The sequence below is a fragment of the Candidozyma duobushaemuli genome (assembly GCF_002926085.2).
Source record: "Candidozyma duobushaemuli strain B09383 chromosome Unknown B_B09383, whole genome shotgun sequence".
NCBI lineage: Eukaryota > Fungi > Ascomycota > Pichiomycetes > Serinales > Metschnikowiaceae > Candidozyma > Candidozyma duobushaemuli.
This window is the reverse complement of record NW_020289895.1, coordinates 215,506-242,232: the sequence shown is the minus strand read 5'-3', so window position 1 is coordinate 242,232 and position 26,727 is coordinate 215,506. Positions and strand designations below refer to the sequence as shown.

General features: G+C 46.9%; 10 protein-coding genes across 10 annotated transcripts; 4 read left to right on the top strand and 6 right to left on the bottom strand. All coding sequences in view use genetic code 12, as the record gives it.

The window, feature by feature from the left end:
- Positions 1-646: 646 nt before the first annotated feature.
- CXQ87_001622 (uncharacterized protein) lies at positions 647-2,992 on the top strand (the record flags this gene model as incomplete). Its single annotated transcript, XM_025480157.1, has 2 exons — positions 647-1,793; positions 2,601-2,992. 2 exons carry the CDS (start codon positions 647-649, stop codon positions 2,990-2,992), a joined length of 1,539 nt encoding a protein of 512 aa, XP_025334457.1.
- Positions 2,993-3,050: 58 nt separating this feature from the next.
- Positions 3,051-6,983, bottom strand: SPA2 (Spa2p; the record flags this gene model as incomplete). The annotated part of the gene is made up of 1 exon (XM_025480156.1): positions 3,051-6,983. The coding sequence occupies one exon, from the start codon at positions 6,981-6,983 to the stop codon at positions 3,051-3,053; it is 3,933 nt and encodes a 1,310-aa protein (XP_025334456.1).
- Positions 6,984-8,068: 1,085 nt separating this feature from the next.
- Positions 8,069-8,932, bottom strand: SLC1 (1-acylglycerol-3-phosphate O-acyltransferase; the record flags this gene model as incomplete). The annotated part of the gene is made up of 1 exon (XM_025480155.1): positions 8,069-8,932. One exon carries the CDS (start codon positions 8,930-8,932, stop codon positions 8,069-8,071), a length of 864 nt encoding a protein of 287 aa, XP_025334455.1.
- Positions 8,933-9,395: 463 nt separating this feature from the next.
- CXQ87_001619 (uncharacterized protein) lies at positions 9,396-9,734 on the top strand (the record flags this gene model as incomplete). Its single annotated transcript, XM_025480154.1, has 1 exon — positions 9,396-9,734. One exon carries the CDS (start codon positions 9,396-9,398, stop codon positions 9,732-9,734), a length of 339 nt encoding a protein of 112 aa, XP_025334454.1.
- Positions 9,735-9,869: 135 nt separating this feature from the next.
- MEA1 (Mea1p) lies at positions 9,870-11,747 on the bottom strand (the record flags this gene model as incomplete). Its single annotated transcript, XM_025480153.1, has 1 exon — positions 9,870-11,747. The coding sequence occupies one exon, from the start codon at positions 11,745-11,747 to the stop codon at positions 9,870-9,872; it is 1,878 nt and encodes a 625-aa protein (XP_025334453.1).
- Positions 11,748-11,974: 227 nt separating this feature from the next.
- On the bottom strand, positions 11,975-13,329 carry CXQ87_001617 (RNA-binding protein; the record flags this gene model as incomplete). Its single annotated transcript, XM_025480152.1, has 2 exons — positions 11,975-12,388; positions 13,087-13,329. The coding sequence occupies 2 exons, from the start codon at positions 13,327-13,329 to the stop codon at positions 11,975-11,977; spliced, it is 657 nt and encodes a 218-aa protein (XP_025334452.1).
- A 2,501-nt stretch (positions 13,330-15,830) lies between these two features.
- STP1 (Stp1p) lies at positions 15,831-16,964 on the bottom strand (the record flags this gene model as incomplete). Its single annotated transcript, XM_025480151.1, has 1 exon — positions 15,831-16,964. One exon carries the CDS (start codon positions 16,962-16,964, stop codon positions 15,831-15,833), a length of 1,134 nt encoding a protein of 377 aa, XP_025334451.1.
- Positions 16,965-20,045: 3,081 nt separating this feature from the next.
- RAX1 (Rax1p) lies at positions 20,046-21,458 on the top strand (the record flags this gene model as incomplete). Its single annotated transcript, XM_025480150.1, has 1 exon — positions 20,046-21,458. The coding sequence occupies one exon, from the start codon at positions 20,046-20,048 to the stop codon at positions 21,456-21,458; it is 1,413 nt and encodes a 470-aa protein (XP_025334450.1).
- Positions 21,459-21,583: 125 nt separating this feature from the next.
- Positions 21,584-23,384, bottom strand: RPL19A (60S ribosomal protein eL19; the record flags this gene model as incomplete). Its single annotated transcript, XM_025480149.1, has 2 exons — positions 21,584-22,136; positions 23,323-23,384. 2 exons carry the CDS (start codon positions 23,382-23,384, stop codon positions 21,584-21,586), a joined length of 615 nt encoding a protein of 204 aa, XP_025334449.1.
- A 1,441-nt stretch (positions 23,385-24,825) lies between these two features.
- ADE2 (phosphoribosylaminoimidazole carboxylase) lies at positions 24,826-26,502 on the top strand (the record flags this gene model as incomplete). Its single annotated transcript, XM_025480148.1, has 1 exon — positions 24,826-26,502. The coding sequence occupies one exon, from the start codon at positions 24,826-24,828 to the stop codon at positions 26,500-26,502; it is 1,677 nt and encodes a 558-aa protein (XP_025334448.1).
- Positions 26,503-26,727: the final 225 nt, after the last annotated feature.

Below are 26,727 nucleotides of genomic sequence, written 5' to 3'. Positions count from 1 at the left end.
ACGATCGAAGTTCAGAGGATAATTTGTCAATATGGGGCATTGACGAAATCGAGCCAGCCTTTAAACCCACGACACTGAAGTGCTTGGCTTACAAAGATAAGGTGTGGCTAAGCGTGTATAAGTTATTAGCTTCTGCTATGGCGATACTAGGTTTGAAAAGGAAGCCGGAGATAGAACGGATTTCGAAAGCGGTTCTCCAAAAGGAAATCGTTCACAAGGTATCGAAGTAATGGAACGCTTTATATCCCTGTTTTATCACCAGATGTCGTTCTAGTTGTCACAAGTGCTTGTAATATTGCATAAACTGTCCATATCATCTCATAAATAGTCCATCTTTCAAAAGCACAATGGTTTAATTCCGTCTCCAAGCCATTGCCACGTTCCATTCGAATCTCCCAATGGAGGGTCTCTTCCGGGTTTGGTTCGTTTGCAGCCATACCAAAGGCATCAAGGAAATGCCATGTGAGTCAAAACCCAACGAGTGATATAAGAAGCAGACTATCGATCTTCAAACCCATACTTACTAAGGCTTCCATAAACTCTTCAATATATTCCCTCTGTACTACCCACATATCTCATACTCAGCTCCTCATCGCCTATCGCGAAATTCACCACTCATCTCAAAATCATCACCAACTCACTCTTCATGGATCAGGTGATTGCACGAGCAAGGGCGCTCCTCCAGACGTCCCAGGAGACAAAAGCAATGGAGCTTTTGGCTCCTGAAGTGGCCAAGCATCAGGACAATCCTCGGCTTCTCGAGGTGTTTGGAGAGTGTCTTCTAGAAGCTAACGACGTGGAGTCGGCTTACAATGTTTTGGAAAAAGCTGTATCTTTGGATCCTGAAGGAACACAGGGTGTCGACAAGTTTTTATATTTGGGCCAGATCATTGGCGGTTCCGATGGTATCGGGTATGTGAACATCGCTTTGGGTAAGCTCCAGGACCAGCTCCAGAAGGTGGTGGAAAACCTGGGTTCTGACGATACAGTGCTCGTGGAGTTAGCAAAATTGTATCCTTCCCTGGAGGACTTGGCCGGGCATCTTATCAAGAAGTTGAACCAGGGAATATTCGCCGAGATTGAAATCTGGATGACTGACTTGTGCATGGAGCCTGAGGCTGAGGAGCAGTGTGACAAGTTGATCTCTCACTCATTGAGTCTAGACGAGTCCAATCCTGAAGCATTGTCGCTTTTGGCATCGATCAGGATCTCTCAACAGAAGAACGACGAGGCCAGGGAGGCATTGCTTCGTTCATGGGACTTGTTTCAGGAAAGAAAAGCTGCCTTGGAGCAAGAGGCCAAAGACGCTCATGATGCTTCCCTTGAATACGTCGAGTTAGTGCAACCATTGCTTGGTCTCGCCAGATTTGCAATCGAGCTCGAGATGTACGAGGCTGCTCCGTCAATTGCTGCTGCTGTCTCTGAAATCAATGACAATGCTCTTGATGCATTTTACTACGAAGCATTGGCCCATCTTCTTCGGGCGAAGCAGATCTACGGTGAGGCCAACCCGGGTTCGGTTCCTAAAGATAGCGACTACAGAGAGATCGAGTTGGAAGAAGTCAAGGCATCCACAGACGAAAACGTGCAGTCTTCTCTTCATGAAGCACGCTCCGGACTCACTCAAGGTTACAGGGTGTTGAACAGCGCGGCTGCTGAAGCAATGGATCCCGATGTGGCTGGCCAGGTCTCCGAGCTTTTGACTGCTTTGGGAGGACCCATCATGGCTGACTTGTTTCCCGAGAAAAGAAACGACGACGATGATGATGATGGATGGGAGGACGAGATTGAAAGTGGTGAAGAGTAGTTCTGTTGGCCTTCTTTTAGCAGAGATAGGATTATGCCGTGTGCAATTCATCGTGACTAATTAGCATTGTTGGCGACTCGGCAATTGTTTTTAATACCTGCTCTCAGCGGATAATGGGATTTGTGTTGTGACCGATCTTGCCTGGGTAGCTTCTGAGATTGCCAGCATTGCTCAAGCAACAAAACATTTGTATATTAAAGGACCTTACTCATTGACGAGTTTCGTGATGACTCGTTCTGGAGCTTTTCACTCCGTAGTCACCAAAGCCGAAAACAGAAGCTATAAGTACGACGAATTCAAATCTATTAATAACATCGCCACATCACGCTCCAGATTTTATGTAAAACTATATTATATCAAGCTATTTTACATGGAAAAGTAAAAATTATCCCCGTGCAAATTTTGTAGAAACACTCAGAATTACATGTTTCCATACCAAGCCATTCTTACTTACTCCCTCAGGTGTTGCGCTGCGAGGTACCTGGACCATGCATAACAAGGCATCAATCGTCATCACTACATCGAACTTGCTCATGTAGGGAAAATATCGAAGAACGCAGGTTTATGCGAAAACAAGAAAACCAGAAAAAAACATCTTCTTCTGCGTCATTTTGTTAAAATCCTAGCAATCAAATTCTTTAATTTATTATAGTACAGCTCCTCTGTCACCTCATTACACACATCAACTCAGTGCGAACAACCACCATGACGACTAACCATAGGCCTACGCTAGAAAGCAAGCGAGGTCGAGATAATGCTATAAAAAATACTATTCAGCATTCACGTGCACTAGCTGGACAGACAGAGCTCAAGCTTAGACCCGACATCGAAGGAGCCAAGGTAGGTCCAACCAAGAGAAGCTTAGAAGAGTCGGAGATGATCAACAAACGAACAAAGACAGAGGACTACCAGGAGTCGCCGAATACTGATGCTTCAAGTACGGAAAGTGGTAGTCTATCTGATGACGAACGAGAAGATGGGGAAAACAAGGAATCCAGGGAGGTAATTGCTGACCTCAAGAAAGCCAAGGACGAGCAAAAACCTGAACTACGAAAAAAGGGCTGGAGAAATACGCCTTTTCGAAGGAGACCTCCGCAAAAGAAGGAAGAGAGCGAAACAAAGTTCACAACGGACTCGGTTAGTTCGGATAAACACCGGCAGTTTCTCTCCAAGTACATACGATAGACTACGACCGCATTCATGATAGCATTTTTTGATTCTAATGTACAACAGCCTCATCGGCTTAAGTCAAGTCGTCATCAGGCTGGTTGAGCCTTGCGTCAAGCTGGGCGATATCCTCTTTGAGACTGGCCTCCTCCACAGTCTTGACCAACTCCTTCGTGCACTTGGCAATGTCGAAAGAAATACCGGCAAGACGCTGCTTGAAATTCTTGTCAGCGAATTCCTCGTCGCTCTTGTCCGCGTTAGGACGGCAAAGGTTGTTCATGCGGTGGTTGCAGTCCTCTAAACTTGTCACCACCCATGAACCGTGCTCCTTCAATTGATGATTCCTCGTCTGATTCATGGAAGTCTTAGTAGCATCTGCCATCTGTTTGATCACCTCTGAAATAGCCTTGGAATTCTCTCTCAACTCACCACGCGTGGCATCTGGCTTCTTGATCGCCGTTAACAAGTCTTGAATGGTCGAAATAACCTGCACTGTTTGATGCTCCAAGTAAAGCAAAACTTGCGTCAATGTGTTGTCAGGGTCATCAATGTCGAACAAATCGAAGTTAAACGTCGCAGCAGCCATGGACTTTCTGTACTCCTGCCTTTGTCTAGCTTCTTCCTCTTGATCATCGTAGTCGCTGTCCTCCTCCTCCTCAGATTCTTCCTCTGACTCTTCCTGCTTTTCAGCATAGTTGACCTTCTTCACTTTGAATGATGGCAGCTTTCCTGAAAGCGACTTCAAAGAGGGTTTAGGTTTCAACCCCTGCTCTTCATCGGCTTCTATGGATCTTGCTTCAGACTTAGTAACAATGGGTTCCTCGTTTTGGGTTACTTCGTGGTTTTGTGCGTCAGAGAACTTGTCCACTGGCTCTTTATTCAAGTCACCATCATCAGTAGGCTTTTCGTCCAGTTTCTTGATGCTGTCAGCAACCTTATCAGCTCCCACATAAGCTGCTGCGCCAGCAGCAGCACCAACAGCAGCCTTAGTGACACTATCCTTCACATCCACATGCTTGCCGTTTGATTCCGGAAGGACGTCTGGCTGAACAGTCTGCCTTTCGGTCTCCTTGGGCTCGTCATCTTCATTCGCCTTTCCCTCTTCAGCCTTTCCCTCTTCAGCCTTTCCCTCTTCAGCCTTTGCCTCTTCAGCCTTTGCCTCTTCAGCCTTTGCCTCTTCAGCCTTTGCCTCTTCAGCCTTCGCCTCTTCAGCCTTCGCCTCTTCAGCCTTCGCCTCTTCAGCCTTTGCCTCTTCAGTCTTTGCCTCACCAGCGAATTTGTTCCTCAAAGTCTGGAATAGACTTCTGCTTCTTGTAGGGGTGTTGTCGTTCGATTTAGATGCATTGGGGCTCAGTTGGCTCGGACTTGCTGATTCGGCAGCTTTTTCAGTAAATAACTCCTTCGCATTCTTGACTGACATCAGAGAGGGAGATTTCGTCTTGGAGATGAGTCTGTTTGAAGGCGATTCTTCTGGACTTTCGAATTGTCTCACCTTATCCAAGATATTCGTCTTAGAAGCAGAGTGTGGAGTTGATGGAGCTAAGTTTTCCTTATTCTGCGAAGGACTTCTGCCACCCTCAGAGGATTCGGGGACCTTCTTATTGATGAGGCCTTCTGCTTTAGAGCTTGTGTTGGACTCGGTCAAAGAGCGATCTTTCGACTCCAAATCCTTGGCATCGCCAGCAATAGCTGAATCATCGGTGCCGTTAGCAGTAGCACCGGTAGTAGTGGCACCAACGGCAGAGGCCCCAATAGCAGCAGCTCCAAGGGCTCCAGCCGCTACAGCACCGGTGGCACCAACACTGCTTGAGTTGGCAGGGCTCGATGTAGATTCACTGGGCTTCACAGACTCTTGAGGAGGAGCTGGTTCGGATAAATTAGTCTCCTTTTTCCTCGTGCCCGAAAGTCTTTCGAACATGGTCAACTTCTTCACTGGCTCCTCCTTCTTTGTATTTTCCTGATCGACAGCTTCGTTTACTGGCAATGATCCTGGAAGAATCTTAGATGGACTAGGGCTGTCTATAGGCTCATCGTCTTGACGCTGTAGATTGTCAGCGGACAAGCCCCGCAGCCTAGGTGTCGAAAAGTCTTCCATCGGGCTCAAACCGCGAGACTGGTCGTTGTAACTGTGATTGTCCTCTGGAGGACTGAGGTTGGTCGATCTTCCGATTTTGAGGGGTCGTATAGCATCATTGGAATCTTTAGATTGATCAGGAACAGGAATTGGTTGTTCTTGGGGAACGGTGCCGTCAGATAATTTACATGTGGACACGAGATCACACACGGTGAATGCAAGTTCGTCGACGCTTCTCTCGACAACAACTCTAGGAAGAATTTTCTTATTCGAGCCGTAATATCTTGTGGCAGTCAAAGAATGACCAGCGGCTTCTCTGACATTAACAGCGAGATGGTCGTTTTCATAAAGGGCGCTCTTATTGCCAACTGAAGCAAGTTTGTTCGCTAGAAGGGCAACATTGGATATTCTTTCAAAGAGAAGCTCTGAATCTGCCTCGTCATCATAAAGGCTGATCAAAAATGCTTCGATGGATGCGAAAAAGTCAGAAGCATTCTGTGAGGGTATTAAGCCCGAAGGCGACACATGCTTCTGCAATTGAGGCAGGCTTGATAGGAGATTGTTCTTGATAATACCTGCCTGGACATCCTGGTATCTTTCTTGCCACTTCAATGCCTCTGCCTTCAACAGAGATTCTCTTCTCGAGGTGGAGGGCAAGTTCTGTGGCGCATCCAAGGCAGCCATCTTCTCGTGGAGCTTCTTCAACTCGCTATTGACATCAGGGCCCGAACGATTTGAGGCGATACTTCTAGAAGGCGAGTGAGTTGGTGAGCCTCTAGCAGCGAGGTCAACTGCATGGTTGAGGGAGCCAGAGTGAGGACGAGATCCCAGCTGGCCTGGCAGCGAAGCCAATTGGCCCGACAGCGAGTTCTCTCTAGAAAGAGCAGCGAGGTCACGCGATTGGTGACGAGAATTTTTCCAATTCTTGTTCTTCAAAGCCTGGTTCTCCAACCTCAATGCCGCAGCGGAAGACTTCAAGCCCTCAATTTCATCTCTGAGAGCATTGAGCTCCTTAGTATCAGTGCCTCTCGCAAGGTGCTGTTTGTTCTCGGCTTCAAGTGTATCTTTCTGAGATAGGGTTGTAGCTAGGTTGCTCTTAAGCTCCTCGTTCGCTCTTTCAAGCTCACTGGCCCGCTCTTCAGCTTTCTGAAGCGCCAGCTTGAGATCCTCTAGCTCCTTGCTGTCTCCATTCGGCATGAGGCTCTTGGCTGCAATACCTGCTGCCGCACCAACGCCTGCCCCAGCAGCGGCGCCCTTAATAGCCCTATGATCTTCCTCTTCCTCTTCGTCACTGGACCACGTCAAGTTCGCCTTAGTTGGAATGACCGTCGTGGGCTGCACTGCGATGGTCTGCTTGCTCTCTTCATGGGAGAGCTGCAGAATGTCCGGATCTTGCGTCGTTGAGTTAGCGGCAGGCTCATCCATGGTCAGATGAGATACATCTTGTGGGCCATCGATATGGTGGCTCTGATCGCGATCTGAGCGCACCGAGGGAGCGGAAGGAACTGAAGGCTCTGTGTCGTTAGAGCGGCGGATATCCCTGTCTGAGGCAGTTTCCGATGGTGGTGCCAGCTTTTCGGGCGGGATGTGCAAGTTTCTTCTAGAGATCTCGTAGCTGATATCCAGCACCAAGTCCTTGAACCTGGTTTGAGGCAACAGCGAGAGCTTTTGTCTGGCCTGGTTTCTTTTAGGATGGAACGTCAGCTTGGGAAGCAAGAAGTCTGGCTCTGCCTGTGACTCGTCAATTCGACGTTTCAACTCGTCGTAGACATCGGTACTTAATTCACGAAACTGAGCTCCCAGTAATTTGAGGAGCTTTTCTCTGGCCCGCATGGCACGCAGCAGGTTCAGCTTTGTCCTGCTGCCCAGGTCATCCAGGATATCAAGAAACTGTTTGAGCACCTTGTAGTGGTGCAGCAAGTCGGGTTCTGACATTGGCTCTGGGAAAAAGGTGTTGTTGGTTTTTGTTCCTAGACGCGCTTTTTTCTGCCGCTGATGTTCGGTGATGAATCAGTTAGAAGGCGTAATACAGAGGTTAGGGTTTCCTCGAGAAACAATAAATTTATAACTGGGAGGAGAATCGAAGAAACTTGTAGAGATTTTGAAGGTCGAAGCAGCTCCCTGGTTTTTCTAGACCTGGCGATGCCCGCTGTTTCAAGCCTGTCTCGGTCTGTCCTGTGAATCAGTAGGGGCACTTCCGAGTCAGCGAGAGCTACATTGCAGCTCTTCCTTTTTTATCATTTCGATCCAATCAGATTAATTTACAGCCAATGGCCCTTTCAGGTCAAACCTTTTTTTTTTTTAGTTTTTTTAACTTTTACGTTTTTTTTTTTTTTTTTTTTTTTTTTTCATTGCCGATCACGTAAAACCACTAATTACTGTTGTGGCTTTGCGAGTGGACGTGGCTCATTCGCCAATTTTGAGACAATGGCCGAGCATCAAGACCCAGCTACGCGTCTGAATATACTCATTGGGCGTGTCTCAGGGATGCCCATCGATGGTAAATACCAGAATTCTAAAAAAAGCCTTTTTCGTCTTCAGATCATATCCCGAAAAATACTCAAACCCTAACTGAATTAGTAATGTAAACGCGTATTGGCAAGCGGCTCACTCACTCCCTATTAATATTTATTCTAGTGACTACATTCCCGATTTGAAATACTTGAGAAGCAGGTTGGAGCAGCTTGAGAAACTTTTTGGGTCTTAGGGTTATAGATGGGGCGTTTCCATGATGTGGTGGCTCTCCTCCGTATTCCAGAAGATTAAAGCATTACGTGCTTCCCTGCAATTGCACATTTCTCAAACCTATTATGTGGAGACCTCAACCTCACTTTTAGCTGTATGTGTCTATCTAAAATAATCTAGGTGGTTTAAGTCTGTCAAACCGTATGTCTCGTTTCGTTGAGGGAGCTGGAGCTCTAATATTTCTCACACCTTTGATGGTGAACCCAAGTTCCGGGTAGGTTCCCTCTACGCTTGCGTTTCTAATTTCTAAGTATTGTACATGCTCTAGCTAAGGCTTAATCGGTCGAGATCAATGGAGTCGACTCGGAGACAAGCTCGATACTCTCCTCGGAGGCAGCATCCTGAGATTCAACAACAGGAGGGGGTGGAGTCGTCTTCTGACCCTGTACGGATGCATAGCCCATCAGCTCAATAGACTTGAGCATCTTGTTTCTCACCAGAAGAGCCAACTCGTCGACGTCCTCCTTGGTCTCCAATTGGTCGGTGGGCTCTGGTTCCATAACCTCAATAACGATTTCACCAGTCTTGAAGATCTTGTCTCTGGACAGGAACAAGGTGCTGTAGTTCTGAACAGCCACTGGAATGACGGGGATCTTGGCCTGCTTGGCGAGGTGGAAAGCACCCTTTTTGAAAGGAAGCATGTCCAACTTCTTGGTGGCAGAACGGGTGCCTTCAGGGAACATAAAAAGCGATCTGTCGTTCTCCTTTAAGCTCAAAAGCGCATTGTCCAACACCTTTCTGGCCTTCTCGCCCTTGGCTCTGTCCAAGAAGAAGGTCTTAGAAGCAAGCATAAACCAGCCCAAAAAGGGAAAGTACTTCAAGGCCTTTTTGGCAGTGACAGTGTAGCCGGGCTGGAAGATCTTGCCCAACACTAAAATGTCCAAAGCCGACTGGTGGTTGGAAATGACCACAGATGGCTTGCGATGCAACAAATGTTCGTTCTTGACGGTGATGGTGATGCCCATAAGACGGCTGAACAACCAGTAAAAAACTTTGGCCACCGTGTACTGGGCATATTCTGCTTTACCGATGAGTCGAAGGAAAACAGAGGCCACCACGCCGTAAAGGGCACAGGTGGAGATTAAAGAGCCGAAGATAAACGACTTTATCAAAAACTTTAATTTCTGCAAAGAGCCCATGGTAGCAGCAAGGACGCACACGGTGAGGGCCGTTATGACAATATAAATTGGTGAAATCAACGTGACTAGTATGGTGGGTTTCAAGACAGGTAGTCTGAAATCAGCACGTAGCACTATAGATTTTAGGTTGAGAAATTAACTTTTTTCTTCGCTCGGCCTTTTTGGGCTCCTCACAATGGTGCACTGAAAATACCCCCAGTCGGTTGCCGATGCGGCTGATCCTCGGGTAACATCTGAAACACAAGCCTGGTGTGAAGGTTTGAGGATGAGTTTTCCTTATTAAATGGCTTTAAAAGCCCTTCTTTGCCTAAATCGGGCGATTCCCAGTTTTGTGTCAGATTCACGTTTGCTTCCAGTCCCCACATTGAGATCGCACCTGCCTGCCTCTCATAACCGGAAAGGATATTTGTATGAGGACAAGGGCCCATCGGCTGCAGGACAAAACCTCAAACCACTTTTCATCATGGAAACCAGCAGAGGCTTGGCCACAAAGTTGGTGCTTTATAGCGCCGGTGCTGTGGGTCTCGTTATCTTGGGGAAAAGACACATTGCTCATCACAAGGAAGAGAGATATTTGAAAGACAGCGACACCAGCTTGGAGAATAGTGAAGAATTCGAAGATAGCCATAAGCGCAGGGGATTCCCCTCCAATAACCCAAATCTCAATTACGAGGGTAAGGGACGTGAATCCAAGTATGTGGGTGCTGGCCAGGCGTACTCGTCGAGAACTCCTGGTGACCGGTTGAGTATTTGGAATGTGTTCAAGAATAAGAACTCCAAGGACAATGACGAGAGGAATTAGGCGTGTAAATAGGATAATAACTTGTGAATAGCATTGGGGGTTACTGTCGGATTTTCTGTAGTTGGGATATAAAGAGTGAATTTTAGCATAACGATGGCGTTTGTTTTTGGCTTTATTGGCATAGGCTCACATGGCTCACATAGCGTCCACGAGGTCATTGAATGCAACCTCATAAACGTAATTAGATTTCATGAAATTATTGAGGCACCAACCGCAGAAAAAGTTGTCTTGTAATTCCTGGAGAATCATGACCACATTCAGCTTGATCTGGTCGTCTTGGTTGAACAAGTTCATAAGTAGGAGCTCGATACCTTTATTCTTGTCGAATATCGTCATGTTGCCGCCGTGTGCGCCGGAGCTCTGTAAACTGGTCGAGGAGTTTGGGGGTATTAGATATGTGACGAGAAGGAACGTTTCCAAAGACTTTCCACTAATAAGGTACTTGAGGATGTTGAACCAAACCTCACGTTCGTTCACCTTCGCTGGTGTAGTCTTGGCATTGGTCACATTGTATAATTTTTGCAAGTGGTGTTGTAGGTCAATCATAAGGTTGAGTTCGTTGGACATATTAGGAAGAAGCAAGCTGTATGAGAACTTTCCCGAATACATGAGGTCTTGAAACCTTGAGGATATTATCTGGTAGCATGACATTTCCACGAGCTTGCTGGTATCACTGTGCCAGTAATATCCCACACCATCCATGAGAAGGGTTCGTTTCCTGTTGCCAGGATCGTTAAAGTTTCGCAGAGACACCAAGATTCTTATGAGCTCATTAATGTGCCTGCGGAATATTAGCTGTAACGTAGTCAAGTCGTCACTGTAAGTGAAAAGGGAAAATTGCAAATTAGACAAGAATCGTGCATCCTCACTAATGATTGAGTTTTTCAGAATCTCGGGCTGCTTGAGTGCGGAGGCAACGTGGAACTCATTAGCGTCAATGTCATAAAGGAGATCCCAAATAGCTTCGTGAGCTTTGAAGAAGGGATTAATGGTACCCGCCAAGTAGGAATCACATTCAGACAAGATGTCAATCTTGGAAAGATCGATCAACGGGAACACGTTATAGTTCTTGAGGATCCCAGTAAGTATACCTCCACCTGAGACAACTTTTAACGTTAGCAAGATCAAGTCAATGATGTGCCCCGCGGAATTGTCATAACTCAAAAAAATGATTCTTTTTCCCGTCAAGATTGCATTAATTAAAACAATGATGGGTGGTGTGGCGAGACCGTATATGGTCAATTCATTATTGTGGTGGTCAGTAGCCAATCGAGCGCTCAACAAATTGATAAGATTGGGCTTTAGATTAAGATCCGTTGGGTTCATGTAGTCTCCCACAGTGTCTGGAAGCTGCAAAAGCGGCACTTTCACGGGTATTTTCATACCTCTGAAGGTCACAACTGAGTTGTAGGATAAATCCTTGCGAATGAATATTTCCTCGTTTGGTTTCTTGATACCCAAAAGTTTATTTCTGAACTTCTCGTCATTGTATATCTTATCACTGATGGGCAAATCGAGAACCAGACTGATAAGTAGTCTTTTGAGTAGCGATTGTTCAGTGCTGTTCACGCTGAAGTCATTAGAATTGATAGCCGTGTATAATTCGGCGAGAAGACTTGGGTCGTCACTCTCAAAGTAGCTGTCCAAACATATCAAGAGCAATGGCCGGAAATGTTTGAAATAGGGTAGTTTTGTGATTATACAGAGAGCCTTGATTATCAGACCTCTCCTCACCGTATCGTCGCTGACATTCTTCACAACCGTGTACATGAAATAAATATCATCTTCACATTGGCCATCATTCTTATACTGGAAATGACCCGTACTTTTGTTCTTGAAAAGGAGGAAAAGGGTGAAGTCCTCGTCTCGACGATGGATTTGGTCAGGAAGCATAAGCTCGGGAAGAAACGGGAGAAAGTCATAGCCAGGAATATTCTGAGGATGTTGATGGACTATGGAAGGCCCTTTGTCCACATGGAACTCTGCCGTTATGATATAATCGATATTGGGCATACGTGTTTTAGTCTAGTATTAGCGCGACGAATACATTAGTAGTATGCGCCTTAAGAAACTATCACCGATTGTGGTACCGCACCAACGGTCGAGAATGCGTATGTGCAGTTACCCCCATACGGCTGTAGGGTCTGGTCCTTGTCCTGTAACATGGAACCTATATCAACGTATATACTTTTACAAACCCATATATCGAGCCATGGGTGAGCAGCCAATAAGCCACTGTCTTAGTTGTTGAAGTAGTCAGACATCTCCTGGTCCAACTGCTCAGCAGTCTTCTTTGCTGGCTTAGCAGCCTTGGCCTTTGTCTGCTTAGCAGGCTTCTTCTGAAGCTGCTGTCTCTTATGTTGCACCTTCTCCTTAAGAGCCTGCTTCTTCTTTACCTGAGGTGTCTGCGCGACAGGCTTTGGCTGGTTAGCACTGATTCTAGCAGCCAAAGGCTTCTTGGTTGGGTCAACAATCAACTCCATCTTCAACTTGGACTTGCCGCCGTCGATAGGAGCATTGTTGTACTTCTCCACAGCCAGCACAGCATTCTTGTGCGACTTAAACACGATTGTGGCAACACCTCTGAACTGGCCTTTCTCGTTGTAGTTCATCGACACCTGCGACACACCGCCAACTTGCGACTGGAAAAATTCCTACGTTTGTTAGTTAAAACTTTGAAAAAAAAGGGGGGTAAACAGGAATGTGAGATCGTGGTCTCTTTGAGACGCTCTGATGCACCAGACCATGATATGGTTGCGGGTCCCTGCGGACACATTGACACTGTTCAGAAACAGAATTTCAAACATGTACATTGCTTGAAACGCAATGTATTCGGCGTTGTGAATGATAAAGGGATAGGTGATGGGGGCATGAAGTAAATAGTGCGACAGTCCAGCTGCCAAAGTCGAATCAATTGCTGATTATGTTTCGATAAAATGACTTGTTCTGCTTTTCAAGCATTAATGCTGCTTACACAGGGTTGTATGTGTCCTGTGCAATAAAGATGATCCTTAAGTGCCCGTCTCTCAAAATGTGTGATATTCCCAATTCCCAGTATTCCAAATTCCCAAATGAATAATGTGACCTTTATGTAACGGTCAATCCCATTCCATGCGCCTATCCCTAGGCCTATCATTCAAATACCATCCGCTCGCCGACAACCTCATAGAATGGCGGCCATAAACCCAGACACGCGTCTTGGCTTCATCTGGCCCGCCAGCTGAGCTCATTTGAGTTGCTGTCACAAATCACACGAAGCTCACTGAGAAGATTCGTCAATCCCTTGCACCAGGCAAGCTCAAGACTACTTCCTTCTCTTCCCGATCCTCATCCTGAGAAATCGTTAACATACCTTGATAGCATCCTGCTTCAAGTCACGGGGCAAGCCCTGAGCAACCACCTTAGTGGCGTAAGTCAAATCCAAAGCTGGCTTGGGCTGGGGGGCGACCTTCTTGGCCACTTTCTGGAAAGAAACAGGTTGTTTTTTCTGAACCTTGCCCACGCCCTTACCGACGACCTTCTTCTTACCCTGAGGCTTCTTGGTTCTTCTGGTGGAGATGATGTCGTCCAAAGATTTGTCAAGAATAGTAGACATGATGTAGTTTATAGCAAATTGGTTAAGATTAGCTCATTTTTTTCTCAATTTGGCCGGTGCTGGCTATTGGGCAACGCACGACTGGTGAAGGCGTTGATACTGTTGAATCGCCCGTTGGACGTTCAAGTTGGCAGTAATAGTAGAAAAAAAGCAGAAGCTTCTTCATGATTGCAGAAAAATCATCTTTATTCAATAAGCGAAGGACTTTTTGGTATTGAGGGGCTATAGGGATCAACCTTTTGGCTTGACTGACTTTACAAAGGAGAACATAAAAGCCATTACATAGAGTGGTGTTTCGGATATTATAAAGTGTTCAAGCAAACCATATTATTTTGTAAAGTTCATTTCAATGCAGTGTCAGATATCGTATCGCTGCACCGACCTTATGCTACTAGCATATCAGAGCGCGCTGATAATCTTCAACTACTATGAGTGAAGCTAAACAGCAGAAAGTGGAAGAGGTGCTACATCTCAAGGAGGAAATCACCAAACTACTTCAGAATGTGCGTGACTCCCAGGCCGTTTGTGAGAAATATACCCACGAAAATGACTACCTTCAGGATTACATTGGTTCAGTCATGAAGAGCTCAGATATGAAGTAAATAAGGTGGTGAGAAGAAAATTAAAGGCTCCAGAAGAACTCGTGATTTTTGTGGTACCAGGGATTCATGGCCACGGTCTGGAGAACAGTTCTTCGTGCTTTCGATTGTTGTATCTTGATGGTATACCAGATAACAGATGTCGCTATTCACAACTATCGTCGGTTGAAGAGCGGTTTAAACAAAGGTAACGCCATCAAATAAAGAGTGATGAAATGATACCCTAGAGGCAAGCCGGTGGAGAGACGCTGCATTGCAAGCTCTGAAGTCACGTAAAGACAATAATCACAACAACGGATGGGAATACTGATGGTAACGAATGTTATGAGATCGTCAGTCCAGAGTTGAAAAGCTGAACTTACAGTATCATCTCAAGGACTTAGTGCTACGGAAGCACACAACGTCCTCGAAAGCATAAATAGATCAATAATAGCCGTTTAAGTTGAGACCTAAAGATCTGTTTTGTAATTCATAAGGGACACTTACATCGGCGCCCTTCGTCTAGCTTCCTTCTATGAAATACTTCAGCGTCTTTGTGCCATTTATATCAGAGAATGTCCAAAAAAACTCTACTTTGTGTTTTACCAGGGGCCCAGTGGTCTGAGACGTCAAAAGCCCACAAGCAACCAGCAACCAGATTCTACTGTGGATATTCCTAAGTCGCTCATAACTGTATCTCACCATGCTTGGGTTCTTATAAGCCGTGCTTTTGTGTCAATCGACCATCAATAATTTCGAACCAACACAGTCCGAAAACGTCAACATGCTGAGTCTGTTCAGGCCCATGGCCCCATCGACTGAGGCTCCGTTTGTCGGCACAAAAGCATAAAGGCCTATGATGAGCCATTGGATACAACAAGTGTGGATTCTTAACCGCTGTGCGAGTGAATACAGGCTAAACCTTTCAAGAAAAGGAAAAATGACGTACTCTAGGATCTCTCGTAGCATGAAAGAATCTTGGCTTTCCAGTGTTTTTCAGCTCTTTGGTCCACTTTGTTCAAGGATACACTTATGATGGACATATACCTACACAACGAAGATAACAGTGCATTGGGCGGGCCATGGTACCGAGAAGTTTAAAACATCACATAGTGCGTTTGAGGCTTTGGGTTTTCAATTTAGTGTCGCTTATGTCCGGAAACTTTTATTGGTCCCGGCCTTCTGCAAGGAATAATGCTTTTTCATGCCATCCGACGCCCTATTCGTCACAAGCCTGACGTCGGTCCGTTAGCATATTTAGCGCTCTACAGAGATGGGTGTTGTAACTAGGCTGCACCATATCAAAGAAAATTCAGAAACATATGAAAATCACGGAGATCAGTGCACGAAGCACGTTTGTTTGGGCCAAATTCATATGGTGAGTCCTGAGATTGAGCCTGGTTCAAAACCTTTTGGTTATGGTGACAGGTTTATTTTTTGCGCTTTTTGTTAAGTAGAGAGGGTTATCTGCATGTGTAAAGGGAACTGTATTTCCGACCCGCATGATGGCTTGGAAGGTTACATGGAGGGTGAAGAGGATAGCGAATTGAGCAATGCTTCGAACGATGGAAGGGGTTGAATCTTGAGGTTTGATTCGGCTTGATTTTGGAAAGTTGTCCATTTTTGAAGGTATTGTCTGGAGAACAATTTCCAGACCCAATTGCGACTTTGATGTCAATTGTTGTTTTGAAACTTTCATCATCTCTTTGGATGCAGTGGGCTTACCGTTCTACGTAGTTGTTGACATGATAACACGTTAAGTATAGACACACAATTACCAACAATCAGCGAACAAGCTTCGCCAATTGGAGTTGCGACCATATTATATTGACAAGAAAGCCATGAATTGAAGATTAGTGTAGAAAAAGCGTGCGCTGGAGGCACCGAAGAAGTGAAAAGAACAAGCTGCCGACTAGAGCCGGTCTAGTCGTAGCACTCGGCCTTGACAGGCCCCAGGGCCCCCGAGTGGCTGTTGTTTTTGCAACCATTGCCCTTGACGCTTCTGCCGTGCTCCTGCAAGCCTTTGCACTGATCACACTCAATGTGGTACTTCAACCAGCGGGCATTGCTCTCGAAGTACTCGAAGCAGCCTGCGCAGCGGCCGCCTGTGCTGTTTCTGGCACTCGACTTGGTGCCAGGCGGGTAGATGAAGTGCAACGCCTTGAGGTGCGTTTTGTAGGTGTCTCTACGGGAAAAACCGCCCGTAGGGTGGCATTTGGTGGCCAGCTTGATCACATTGCCGAAATTGTCCTGGGTGGAGATGTCGTGGAAGGGACACATGAAAGCCATGGCATTGGTGTGTTTGCGGGCGTGGCGGGTCAAGTACGACTTGACTTTGAACGAAGCGTTGCACTCGGGACACACATGTCTGGCTTCCTTGCGGTCGTCGAACAGCTCGTGCTCAACCTTGAGTTTCTTGGCCTCAAACTCTGGAGATTCGCAGACTCTGCGCTTCCTCACCTGGGGAACAGGAGCCATGGGTGGCAGTTCGATATAGCCAGAAGCAAAGTTGGTGGGCATGGGGCCGTTCTTCATAAAGAGCTCGTCCATAAACAGAGCCAGCAGCTCGCTGCAGCCGGTGGCTGGGGAGTCTGCGTTTGGAGATCTTCTAAAGTCCTGGAAGGCCTGAGGAGGCTGGTGGAGGCCAATCATGTTGAGCGCAAAGTGAGACTTTGGAGGCTCAATCTCCTCCTGGTAGCTCAGCACGGAGGTCTGGTAGGACGAAGAAAGAGATGGAGTCAGGGAGAAATCAGGCACGGAGAAGTCGAAACCCCAAGGTGTGGGCTCGTCGAGCTCCACGGGGAAGTTGAACTCTGGCTGTTTGGCAGGAGCGAGGTAGTTGTCAAAGAGTTCGATCTGGTCATTTCCTAAGGAGAGCTCGAGGTCGTCAGCGGCACACAGGTGGGCAGCAGCACGTGTGGAGTTGCCGATCCAGTGGATGTTGGAGCCCAGGAGCGCTGGAAAGAGGCTCTGGCGGATAAGGTATTTCTGGAGGAAGGCAGCGAGGGAAAAGGAAAGTGGCGGGCGGTGGCCTAGCCCGGGCCCAATGAGGAACATGATAAAGCAAACAAGATGTTTTGTATTCGAGGGAGGTTTGGTGGTGAAATTTTTGTTAGGGGAGATTGGGGCGCCGGGGATGGGGGGATTTTAAGGTGAGTGAGAGGGAAAAAAAAAAAAAAAATAATAAAGCGGATGCAAAATAGGTAAAAGCGAAAACCGGCAGGGGATCGCCTGCGAATAGGTTTCCACACAGATAGTCAGATAGCAGGGCGGGTGAATCATGAAAAAAAAGAAAAGAGAAACCACTCAATAAAAAAAAAAAAAAGCCTACTTGGTAACGGGGCCCGCCTTAGAGGTGTGGGTTTGGGCAGATGAGTGAGAATGTCGACCAGTGAGACTGTGGGGAGATAGCTGACTCTATTCGCAAAACTCGCAGTGCCATGGTTGACTCATCAGCGGTCCAAGCTAAGGCAGAAGGCTGATACGGACCAGATATTGCAACTTTGTGATTTCAAGAATATTTCTCAGCAACGTTCGGAAAACCATCATGGTTTGGAGACCCTGTGCCGCCGGGACGGTCGTTATCTTTGCTCTGTGGCTGCTAATTGTTATCAGTGCGAAGCAAAATGCCGTGCCGACACTATCAAGCACATGACGCAGGAAGAGAGTGAATGGGCCAGAGAAAACGACGTCAGAGGTCAGACACAAGCCAGGGGTTTATCGAGGAAGGGTGAGGTGAGGCAGACAATAAAAAGGTTTTGCTACAATTCCCACATTTTTCAGTTCAATTCCCTGTGGCCCAGCGGCTCCGCGTTGTGGATCAAACTGTGGAAGCAGCCTCGGGCCGCGAGGTGTGGACTGGTCATGAGCGCCAGGGAGAAGGCAGAATTAACGCACATCCACAGGCAGCGACCAGGCAGAGCAGGCTGCAGCGGTGCGGTGTCGCACAAATCAAACAGATCCGGCGCCAGAGCCGGTTTTGGAAATCCGCGGAGGCCCGAGTTTCAGCTCGCGGGAGGATGCCGCGTTTTTGGCTGCGAATTACGAGAACCAAGGCCCCAAACCAACAGGCCATGGCGAGAGATAAGACGGTGCAAGGTGCTCTGGTGGTTGATTTATGGGTTTCTGGCAGCCAATGAGTGCCTGGCAGCCAATGGGGGTTAGGGTATTTGAATTGCAACATGGTAAATCGCATTGTGCCGGGATGGGGAGCAGGCCAATGGCAGGTCGACGCGGGAACAATAGTGCAGCCGAGGAGGAGACCGATAGCTTGAGGCTGGGGATAGCATTTGAGCATCGTGGGGCCTGGGGGCAGAAGCGGAGAGGCTTTACAAATTTGGTGGAAATTGGGGTGACACGGAGGGGCAGGGAGGGGCTGAATGCAACGTTGCTGCCTGATCGCCTGGGCAGTCGGACTTTGACAAACTTGTGGGGCACAGTGGCTTCGCAATCTCAGGTGTCCCAGGTATCCCCATTGGGATTAGTCTAAGATTCTGCCAGTGAAGTTTGTCAAAGCGCCAATAGCCGAGAGGGACGAGAGACGATGGAGCATCTTGAGTAACCTGGCGGTGTTTCGTTTTCGTACTTCGCTTCTCAGGCCCGGTGAATGCAAGTGGGTGAAAATTATCTGGCGCCCTGTGCATCACTTATTTCTGGCGGTGTCACGTCAGATCAGCTGAGATCGTCGGTTTCGCTGCCTTCCCCACGATGTTTCAGCCTGGAGGGTTCGGCCTGGAGATCTCAGCCTTGTTTGGATTTCGAGGCTTTGTATTTGCAGGCTTGGGCCCCAGGAGACTCATAAGCTTGGGGTTTTTTTGGTTTGGGGAAAAGTGACGCACGTCAATCTGAGAAATGGCTTTGGGTGATGCGGCGTCGGTCTTTGACCCATAATCCCGCGATTATGCTTTGGGTATGGATAGTGAAGAGCGATAAATTTTCACTGGGTCTACGTTTCTGAGATGTTGAAGCGGCCCATAATCGGTGTATTTGTCAAATATTGGTGGTTGGTGAATGGCCTCGATTGAGATGGCATCAACAGCAAGGAACCCTCGTTCGTTGGTCAGATATGCTTTGCTTTCATCTATTTATAGAAGCTCACGAAAGGGTTTGAATCGTCATTGCGTGAAAGTTGATTTATCAGTTCACTTGCATCAATTCCGCCAATTTCTTCGATTTTCTCGTAGATTGTAGTTTACCGTTTCGCTGCAGTTCACCACCAACTTTTGGAAAATACGTGCGAACCGACATTTTGCAGCCAAAACAAAATCTACACACCAAGATTAAATATACCACCATAACTACACTCACACCAACACATGAATTCGTATGATAAAAGGTTCATTTTCGCCATTGCCGATACCTCAGAACGTCGTAATCTGCAGTGGGCAGATTCATCGTAAATTCATACCATCACATTCTTTTCGACGCAGGCGATAAGCGAGTCAAATCAAGCGAGGCACAACACACGTTCCTTTAACGAGATCCTCCAGAACATTCTGACTTGAAGCAGTGAGGTGAAGCTCGCGTGGAAATAAGCCTTCATCAAAGTTTGGCGTAGCATGGTATACAGTACCCAACAACTTCACCGATGTCGACAAAAACTGGCCTGGGCCTAGGACACATTTGCCTTCTAAATCAATTGAACGTCTCCAACAACAATTGCTATTTGGCTTTTCGAAGAATCGCTATTTCGGTTCTCAAAAGGAACCGTTGCAAAGAAAGCCCAAGAAAAGCTCGCACGCCTCATCGAGGTATGCCATTATGAATGTAGCCAGTTCTCTTCAAGCAATTTGGTCGAGAATCGGCCAGTTGAGTATTGAATCACAACCAATTGTGGACCCTAGTTATACACTTCTACCGTACGATCTCCCTCAGATATCTAGCGATTCGCAGCCATCATTCCACGATGCCACGCCACGCCACTCCAGCCCCGGCATCTCAAACAATACTCAATCTGCATTTTTCTTATTCTAAATTTTTTAAAAAATTTCTGGTCGCTGCCCTGTTCATCCCCTCGATATTCACACTAGCTTGTCGTCAAACCCGTTACCGTACACTCCTGCACCGGCAAGCACGATGTTTACCTCTCGCGATTCTCCAGCATCTTCATTCTTACAACCACCAAGCCAGCAAGAAGGGATGTCGGAGAAGTTCCAGGCAGACAAGCCCAACACCCACTATTTGGCGAATTTGGATAATTTGAACCAGACCAATAATGCCGTTCATTTGTCCCGCCTTCCAACGCTAGGTGAGATCCTTCTGAACAAGACGAGATCGCCAGTCAACTTGTACACTTTCTACTTGTACATGCAATACATTGAAAACAACGTCGACCTCTTGGACTTTTGGTTCGACCTTATAGCCCATCTCAACCTTTGCAAACATTATGTCAAGGGCTTAAGGGAGTCGATAGTGAGAAACTCAAACCATTACGCCAGTGGTTCTCCAATGATGGGCCACGATAGCCCCAGAAACCTGGCCATGGGAAGTCCACAAAGAGATTCTTTTCCGTTGACTGAGGGTTCCAAACACAAGTCGGTTTCGCTGTCGATGCTTTTGGATCTCATCATCAACGATCACATCTTAGAGGACAACGATTCCAATAGACTTTCGCAGTTTCTTCGAGGAGAAATCAACCTTAATGACGTGGATCCTAAGATCAAAGAACTCATCGATAAGTATCAGGACGATGGCGGCGTGAATCCACCTTCCCCTATTGTCGACAACGCTCTGTACGGCGGTTTCACTGAAAAACGAGTTTCCTCCAACTCCAAACTTTTAGACGACTCTTTCGACCAAACTCAACAAAGCGATACCTCCTTTGGTTACCCACAGCTGCCGTCTGCGGGTAATACTCAGGCACATGGAGGTAAGACGTATTCGGCCCTTCGGCGCTCTTCCATAAACCCATCCTTGCTCGAAAAAATCATCAGAGACTCGAAGCACAGTCTGGGCTCGTTCATCACTCGTAACAATTTGCGTGAATCTTCCCACAATCTTTTACTCAAATACTTCGTTGAAGACTCCGAAAAGAACCTTAACCTTCCCACAAAACTCAACAACTACATCATTAACGCCATCGAAGTCGAGGGCAGAGACGACCCAGACGTTTTCAATGCCGTTAAGCGTTACGTCTTCAATGTTATTGAAAACCATTACTTGCCCAACTTCCTCAACTTTGTGGCCATCAAAAACGTTAACCGCTCCATCAACGCCCGTATTGTTATCGGGTTTTTCTTCATATTTGCATCATTCTGGATCGCATTCACCTTGATCTTTTTGGATTTGTCGAAAGGTTACAGGGCTGTGATTGTTATTTCGTTCCTCATTGGCTTCTACTGCCTCGTATCTTCCGTGTACAGACTCGATCCGCTACTAGCTTTGGTGGGTCACAGTGAATCTTTTATACCGAAGAAAACATTTATCAAGGTGAACGACCGCTTCATACATCGTCTACTCGTGAAGCGGTCAGTGTGGGTGCTTGCGCTCATTCTTTTGTTCACTGCAATTTTAACCATCGTCTTTTGCCTTGTTCCAGGAAGACGACTTTAAGGCACATGCCGTTATGCATAGACTAATATACACTTAATAATTTCTACAATGTAGTCGATAAGGTCGTGTGATTAATGTGCCACCGGGTCTTGAAGATACAAAAGCTATATGATTGTGAAATGGATTTAAGCGTCGTTCAAGAAGGCCTGTCTCTTCTCCTCGACTCTCTGGGCTCTTCTCTCTCTGGCAGCCTTGTTTCTCAATCTTCTGGCCTCGGCCTCGGCCTTCAAAGACTTCTCACGAGCAGCCTCAGCCTTAGCCTGGATAACGTGCTCAACCAAAGCTCTCTTGTGCTTGAAAGCGTTACCCTTAGCAGCCAAGTACAAGTGGTGGTACAAGTGTCTGTCGATCTTACCAGAGTCTCTGTACTTAGCCAACAATCTTCTCAACACTCTCAATCTTCTCATCCACAACACCTGGGTTGGCATACGGGCGTTCTTGGTACCCTTTCTCTTACCGAGACCCATGTGTCTACCGTTTCTCTTGGACTCAGCCATGATTCTGGCAGAGGCTCTGGAGTGAGCAGTAACGGGCTTCTTCACGATAGTACCGTTCTTGTAAAGCTTTCTGATGGCAGCACGAGAGTTGGCAGAGGCCAATTCGGTGGTCTCATTAGGGTCCAACCAAATCTTTCTCTTACCAACACCGACAACGCTGGCAGCAAGTCTCTTCTGAGTTCTGAGGTTAGGCCTGGTTGTTAGTAATTGTTTTGAATTTGGACGATCTTTAGTTGTCGTTGGATCGATGAATTCAAGGGGATTGTCTCTGGATTGACTTGGACTAGCAGGGCAATTTCGACATCACCGGAATCCCCTATCTTTGTGGTTTTGGATCGTCGCTCTGGCAGCAGGCCGCTTGGGCATTCAAGGAACGTACATTTCGATAAGCTGACTTTAGAAGATAAAAAAGGGAGCAAGAAAATTTTCAATAGAGGTTTTTTTGTGAGGGCAAAAGCGAGCAACTGTGTGCAGTCCCAACCCTCCCTCACTAGTAACGGTATGGGGGAAGAGCCTTACTCGCGGTGCTGCAGAGAGTTCTCAAGGAATCACGGGTGCACGGGTCTCAAACATGAAGGGCGCAAGCCCTAATATCGAGCACGTGATATGGTATTGCAAAAAGCTGATCAAGCTTCAAGTCCCCAAACTCACAGTGTCTACTAGGCTCTTTACATTTTTCTCAATTGAGTAATTTCAAAGGTTAAGGAGTTTGTTTGTTTCCAATAGTCTGCTATGGTGCTGCTGTCAAAGCCTCGCCGTTCAATGTAGTGAAGCGAGTCTCGAGGTTAGAAGAATAAGCATTATTTCTGCTGCATCCTGGTTCATCTTTGTCTGACTTAGTTCATACGCTTGTCCACTTTTGGCGTCTTGTGTAGGATACTGTTTAAAAAGGGGCAAAAAACGAACTGTTTTGATAGAAAGCGTAGGCTACGTCGCAAGCCTGAGATAAGCTGGTCAAACCTGAGAAGAGAGTGTGAAGAATGGGATCTGTTCCCGGGCACAATTGGAATTTCTGATGAACACGATTTTCGAAGGGTCCACTTTTGAAAAGTTCAGTGTGTTTGAATTGTGGGGTTAATTGACTCGGAGCGCAATTCCTATTGAATAGCACACCATTGTGTAGATACATAACTGTATTTTTTAGTTACATCCATACAATGAAGCGGTGGTGCCATTGTGAGGGCGTTCAATATCGAGAAGTGGGGGGTCATTGAGGATTACTAGCCAAGTATCAGACCCAGAGGTACCGTAACCTGAACAAGAATAGGAGAAGGAGATCTAGAACGCTTGTAGTCCAGACTTTTCAAAGACAACAAGATGATATCCAGGCTTTGCTGCAATTAGGGTGGATAGATGCCCTGTAAGACATGGTAAGCTTGTCTTCAATGGCTCTCCTGAGAATCCATGGATCAATGAGACTTTGAGGCATTGATGGGAATTGAAAGCATTGATCGAGATGGTGACTTTAAAGAGCATGCTGAGAATCCCGTTATGTCTCTACGGTACCTCAGTGGGCCTATAGTAGCGTGCTACAGATAGCAGTAGTTATAAAGTTAAAAATGGTTTTCGCAAAGCAAAGAATCCATAAATTCAAGGAAAATGGTATTTTTTCTTTTTCTGTTCTACCCCAGGCAATATCGCCTGAAGCTCTTGGTGCCTGGGTGGCTGCGAAAACCTGCGCGAAGCTCATCGCATGTACTAAGATACTACTTCTTTGCAATGGCCAAATCTTTGAGAAGCAAGCTGAAGTTGAGGGCCAAGTCGGTCAAGCGGAAGGGTGAATTCACCGATTTCGTCAACGAAAGAACAGCCAGGCTTGCCGCCAGGGCCCAGGCTGCTCAGGAGAAGCAGAAACAAAAAAACGAGGATGCCATGGAGGACGAGGAGGAGAAGCCCGAGAAGCCCAAGGAGGACTTGAAGAAAATCAGCACCTCTGGTTTGAAGAACACCAGCAGAATCAGAAAGCGTGGTTTGAAGAAGCGTGGCCACACGAAGTTCTAATGTTTTGGTGCTAGTACGGTGGAAGCATAGGCAACACCGCCTAGATCAGAAATTCTCAGGGATTTGAGATGGTTATAAACACGGCTGGCTCATCGGGCATGAGCTGATGAGAGATGCCGAATACAGTCATACGGAAATGGATACGAAGGATGTAGATACGGAAGGTGGATGTGGTGAGAAGGTTGAACCCTGAGATGGTGCATCTGTGGAAGAGAAGCAAACTGTTTGACTGTCTAGACGATAGACTCTTTTCACCGACTAATTTGATGGCATTTCGGCTATAGCAACCTTGCAGTTTGGTGATGAGGACTGAAATTCAGCGACTCTCGATCTACATCGGTTGAGCAAGATCAGAGGTAGCCCTAGAGATAGTGAAGCCTCCGTTTAATATAGCTTTTACTTCCGAATGGCTCCTCTCTTAAAACTTCTGCAAGACTTATCAGAATAATGAAGCTAGCGTGCAGAAGTACTCTCCAGTGGGGTCATACCTACTTTACACCGAAGCTACCAATACACATTTTTATACAATCGCTTTTTGTCAATTAGAGACACTCCTAATTCCATCCATATCATTGTTCATTTCAAATCGTGTCTTAGTTCAGCCACCTAGCACTCCATTTATCACCTAACCTCTATCTAATTTCGCAGCCCATAATTCAGACCCCACAACTTATCCCCACCACATCCATTCCAACCAGCCAAAAGTAGAGAGTTTCATTTCTTTTCTCCTTATAATCACTATATCCACCAATTACATCATCATTTTACCCCTTTCACCACATTCTCTCCTAGATGGCCGTTTTCTGTCTATCGCTTATCGCCTGCACCGCTGACTCTGATCGCATCGCATCTTCAACTACACCTTCTTCATGGACAGCAAGACTATAGGCATTCTCGGCGGCGGCCAGTTGGGCCGTATGGTGGTGGAGGCCGCTCATAGGCTCAACATCAAAACTGTGGTACTTGACGCCGCAGGTTCGCCCGCCAAACAGATCAACGCTTTGGACTCCCATGTGGATGGCTCTTTCAAGGACGTCGAAGCCATCACTCAGTTGGCGAAGAAGTGTGACCTTTTAACAATTGAGATTGAGCACGTGGACGTGGAGGCGCTCAAGTCGGTGGAGAAGAAGTTGGGTGTTCCCATCTACCCTTTCCCTGAGACCATCAGATTGATCCAGGACAAGTACCTCCAGAAGACCCATTTGCAACAGCACGGCGTGGATGTGGTGGAGTCTGTGGCTGTTGAGGAGAACTCTGAAGAGGCGCTTGCTGCTATTGGCCAGAAGTTTGGTTTCCCTTTCATGTTGAAGTCGAGAACTATGGCCTACGATGGTAGAGGAAACTTTGTGGTGAAGACGAAGGAGTCTATTCCCGAGGCTCTTGAGTTCTTGGCCAACAGACCTTTGTACGCCGAAAAGTGGTGTCCCTTCACCAATGAATTGGCCGTCATGGTCGTCAGGCTGATTGAAGGCGAGGTCTTTGCTTACCCTACCGTGGAGACTCACCACAAGGACAACATCTGCCACCTTGTGTACGCCCCAGCCCGTATACTGGACACTTTGCAAAAGAAGGCTTCTATTTTGGCCCAGAATGCCGTCAAGTCGTTCCCTGGTTGCGGCATCTTCGGTGTGGAGATGTTCTTGTTGCCTAACCACGAGCTTTTGATCAACGAGATCGCACCTAGACCCCACAATTCTGGCCACTACACCATTGACGCCTGCGTTACCTCCCAGTTCGAGGCTCACGTCAGAGCCGTGGCTGGCTTGCCTTTGCCCAAGGGCTTCTCAAATTTTGCTACCACCAACACGAATGCCATTATGCTCAATGTGCTTGGTGACAAGAAGAAGAACGGCGAGTTGGCAGTCTGCCGCAGAGCTATCGAAACCCCCAACGCATCTGTGTATTTGTACGGCAAGGAGAGTAAGCCCCAGCGTAAGATGGGTCACATCAACGTCGTTGGTTCCTCTATGGCTGAAGCCGAGAACAAACTCAGGTTCATCATGGGCGAGTCTTCCTCCCTTCCTAAAGAGGCTGAGCCACAGGAGAAGCCCTTGGTGTCGATCATCATGGGCTCCGACTCGGACTTGCCTGTCATGTCTGTCGGGGCTAATATCTTGAAGAAGTTTGGCGTTCCCTTCGAGGTTACCATTGTTTCTGCCCACCGTACTCCGCACAGAATGTCCAAATTCGCCATTGAGGCAGCCGGCAGGGGTATCAAGGCGATTATTGCCGGTGCTGGTGGTGCTGCCCATTTGCCAGGTATGGTGGCTGCCATGACCCCATTGCCTGTGATTGGTGTTCCTGTTAAGGGCTCCACCCTTGACGGAGTGGACTCTTTGCACTCGATTGTGCAGATGCCCAGAGGCATCCCTGTGGCTACTGTGGCGATCAATAACAGTACCAATGCTGCATTGTTGGCGATCCGTATTTTGGGTGCTTACGATTACAAGTGGTTGGACGAGATGAGCCAGTACATGAACAACATGGAGGAGGAAGTTTTGGGCAAGGCCGAGCGTCTTGAAGACGTGGGTTACGAAAATTACTAGGCCTTGTGAATGGCTAGCTAGGAATATGGAGAAATGACATTGTTACAAGGAGGATAGTAGAATTAATGAGCAATTCTAATTTGTTTAGTCGTAAGTATTACAACACTTTCTAACAACTTTTATTTTATACGCTGATTGCCACGAAGATCTCTTACAATAATTAGGGCATTAAAATTCCTGAAATGAATTACGTAACGTGTCGCTGTAAACGAATGACTGACAGTG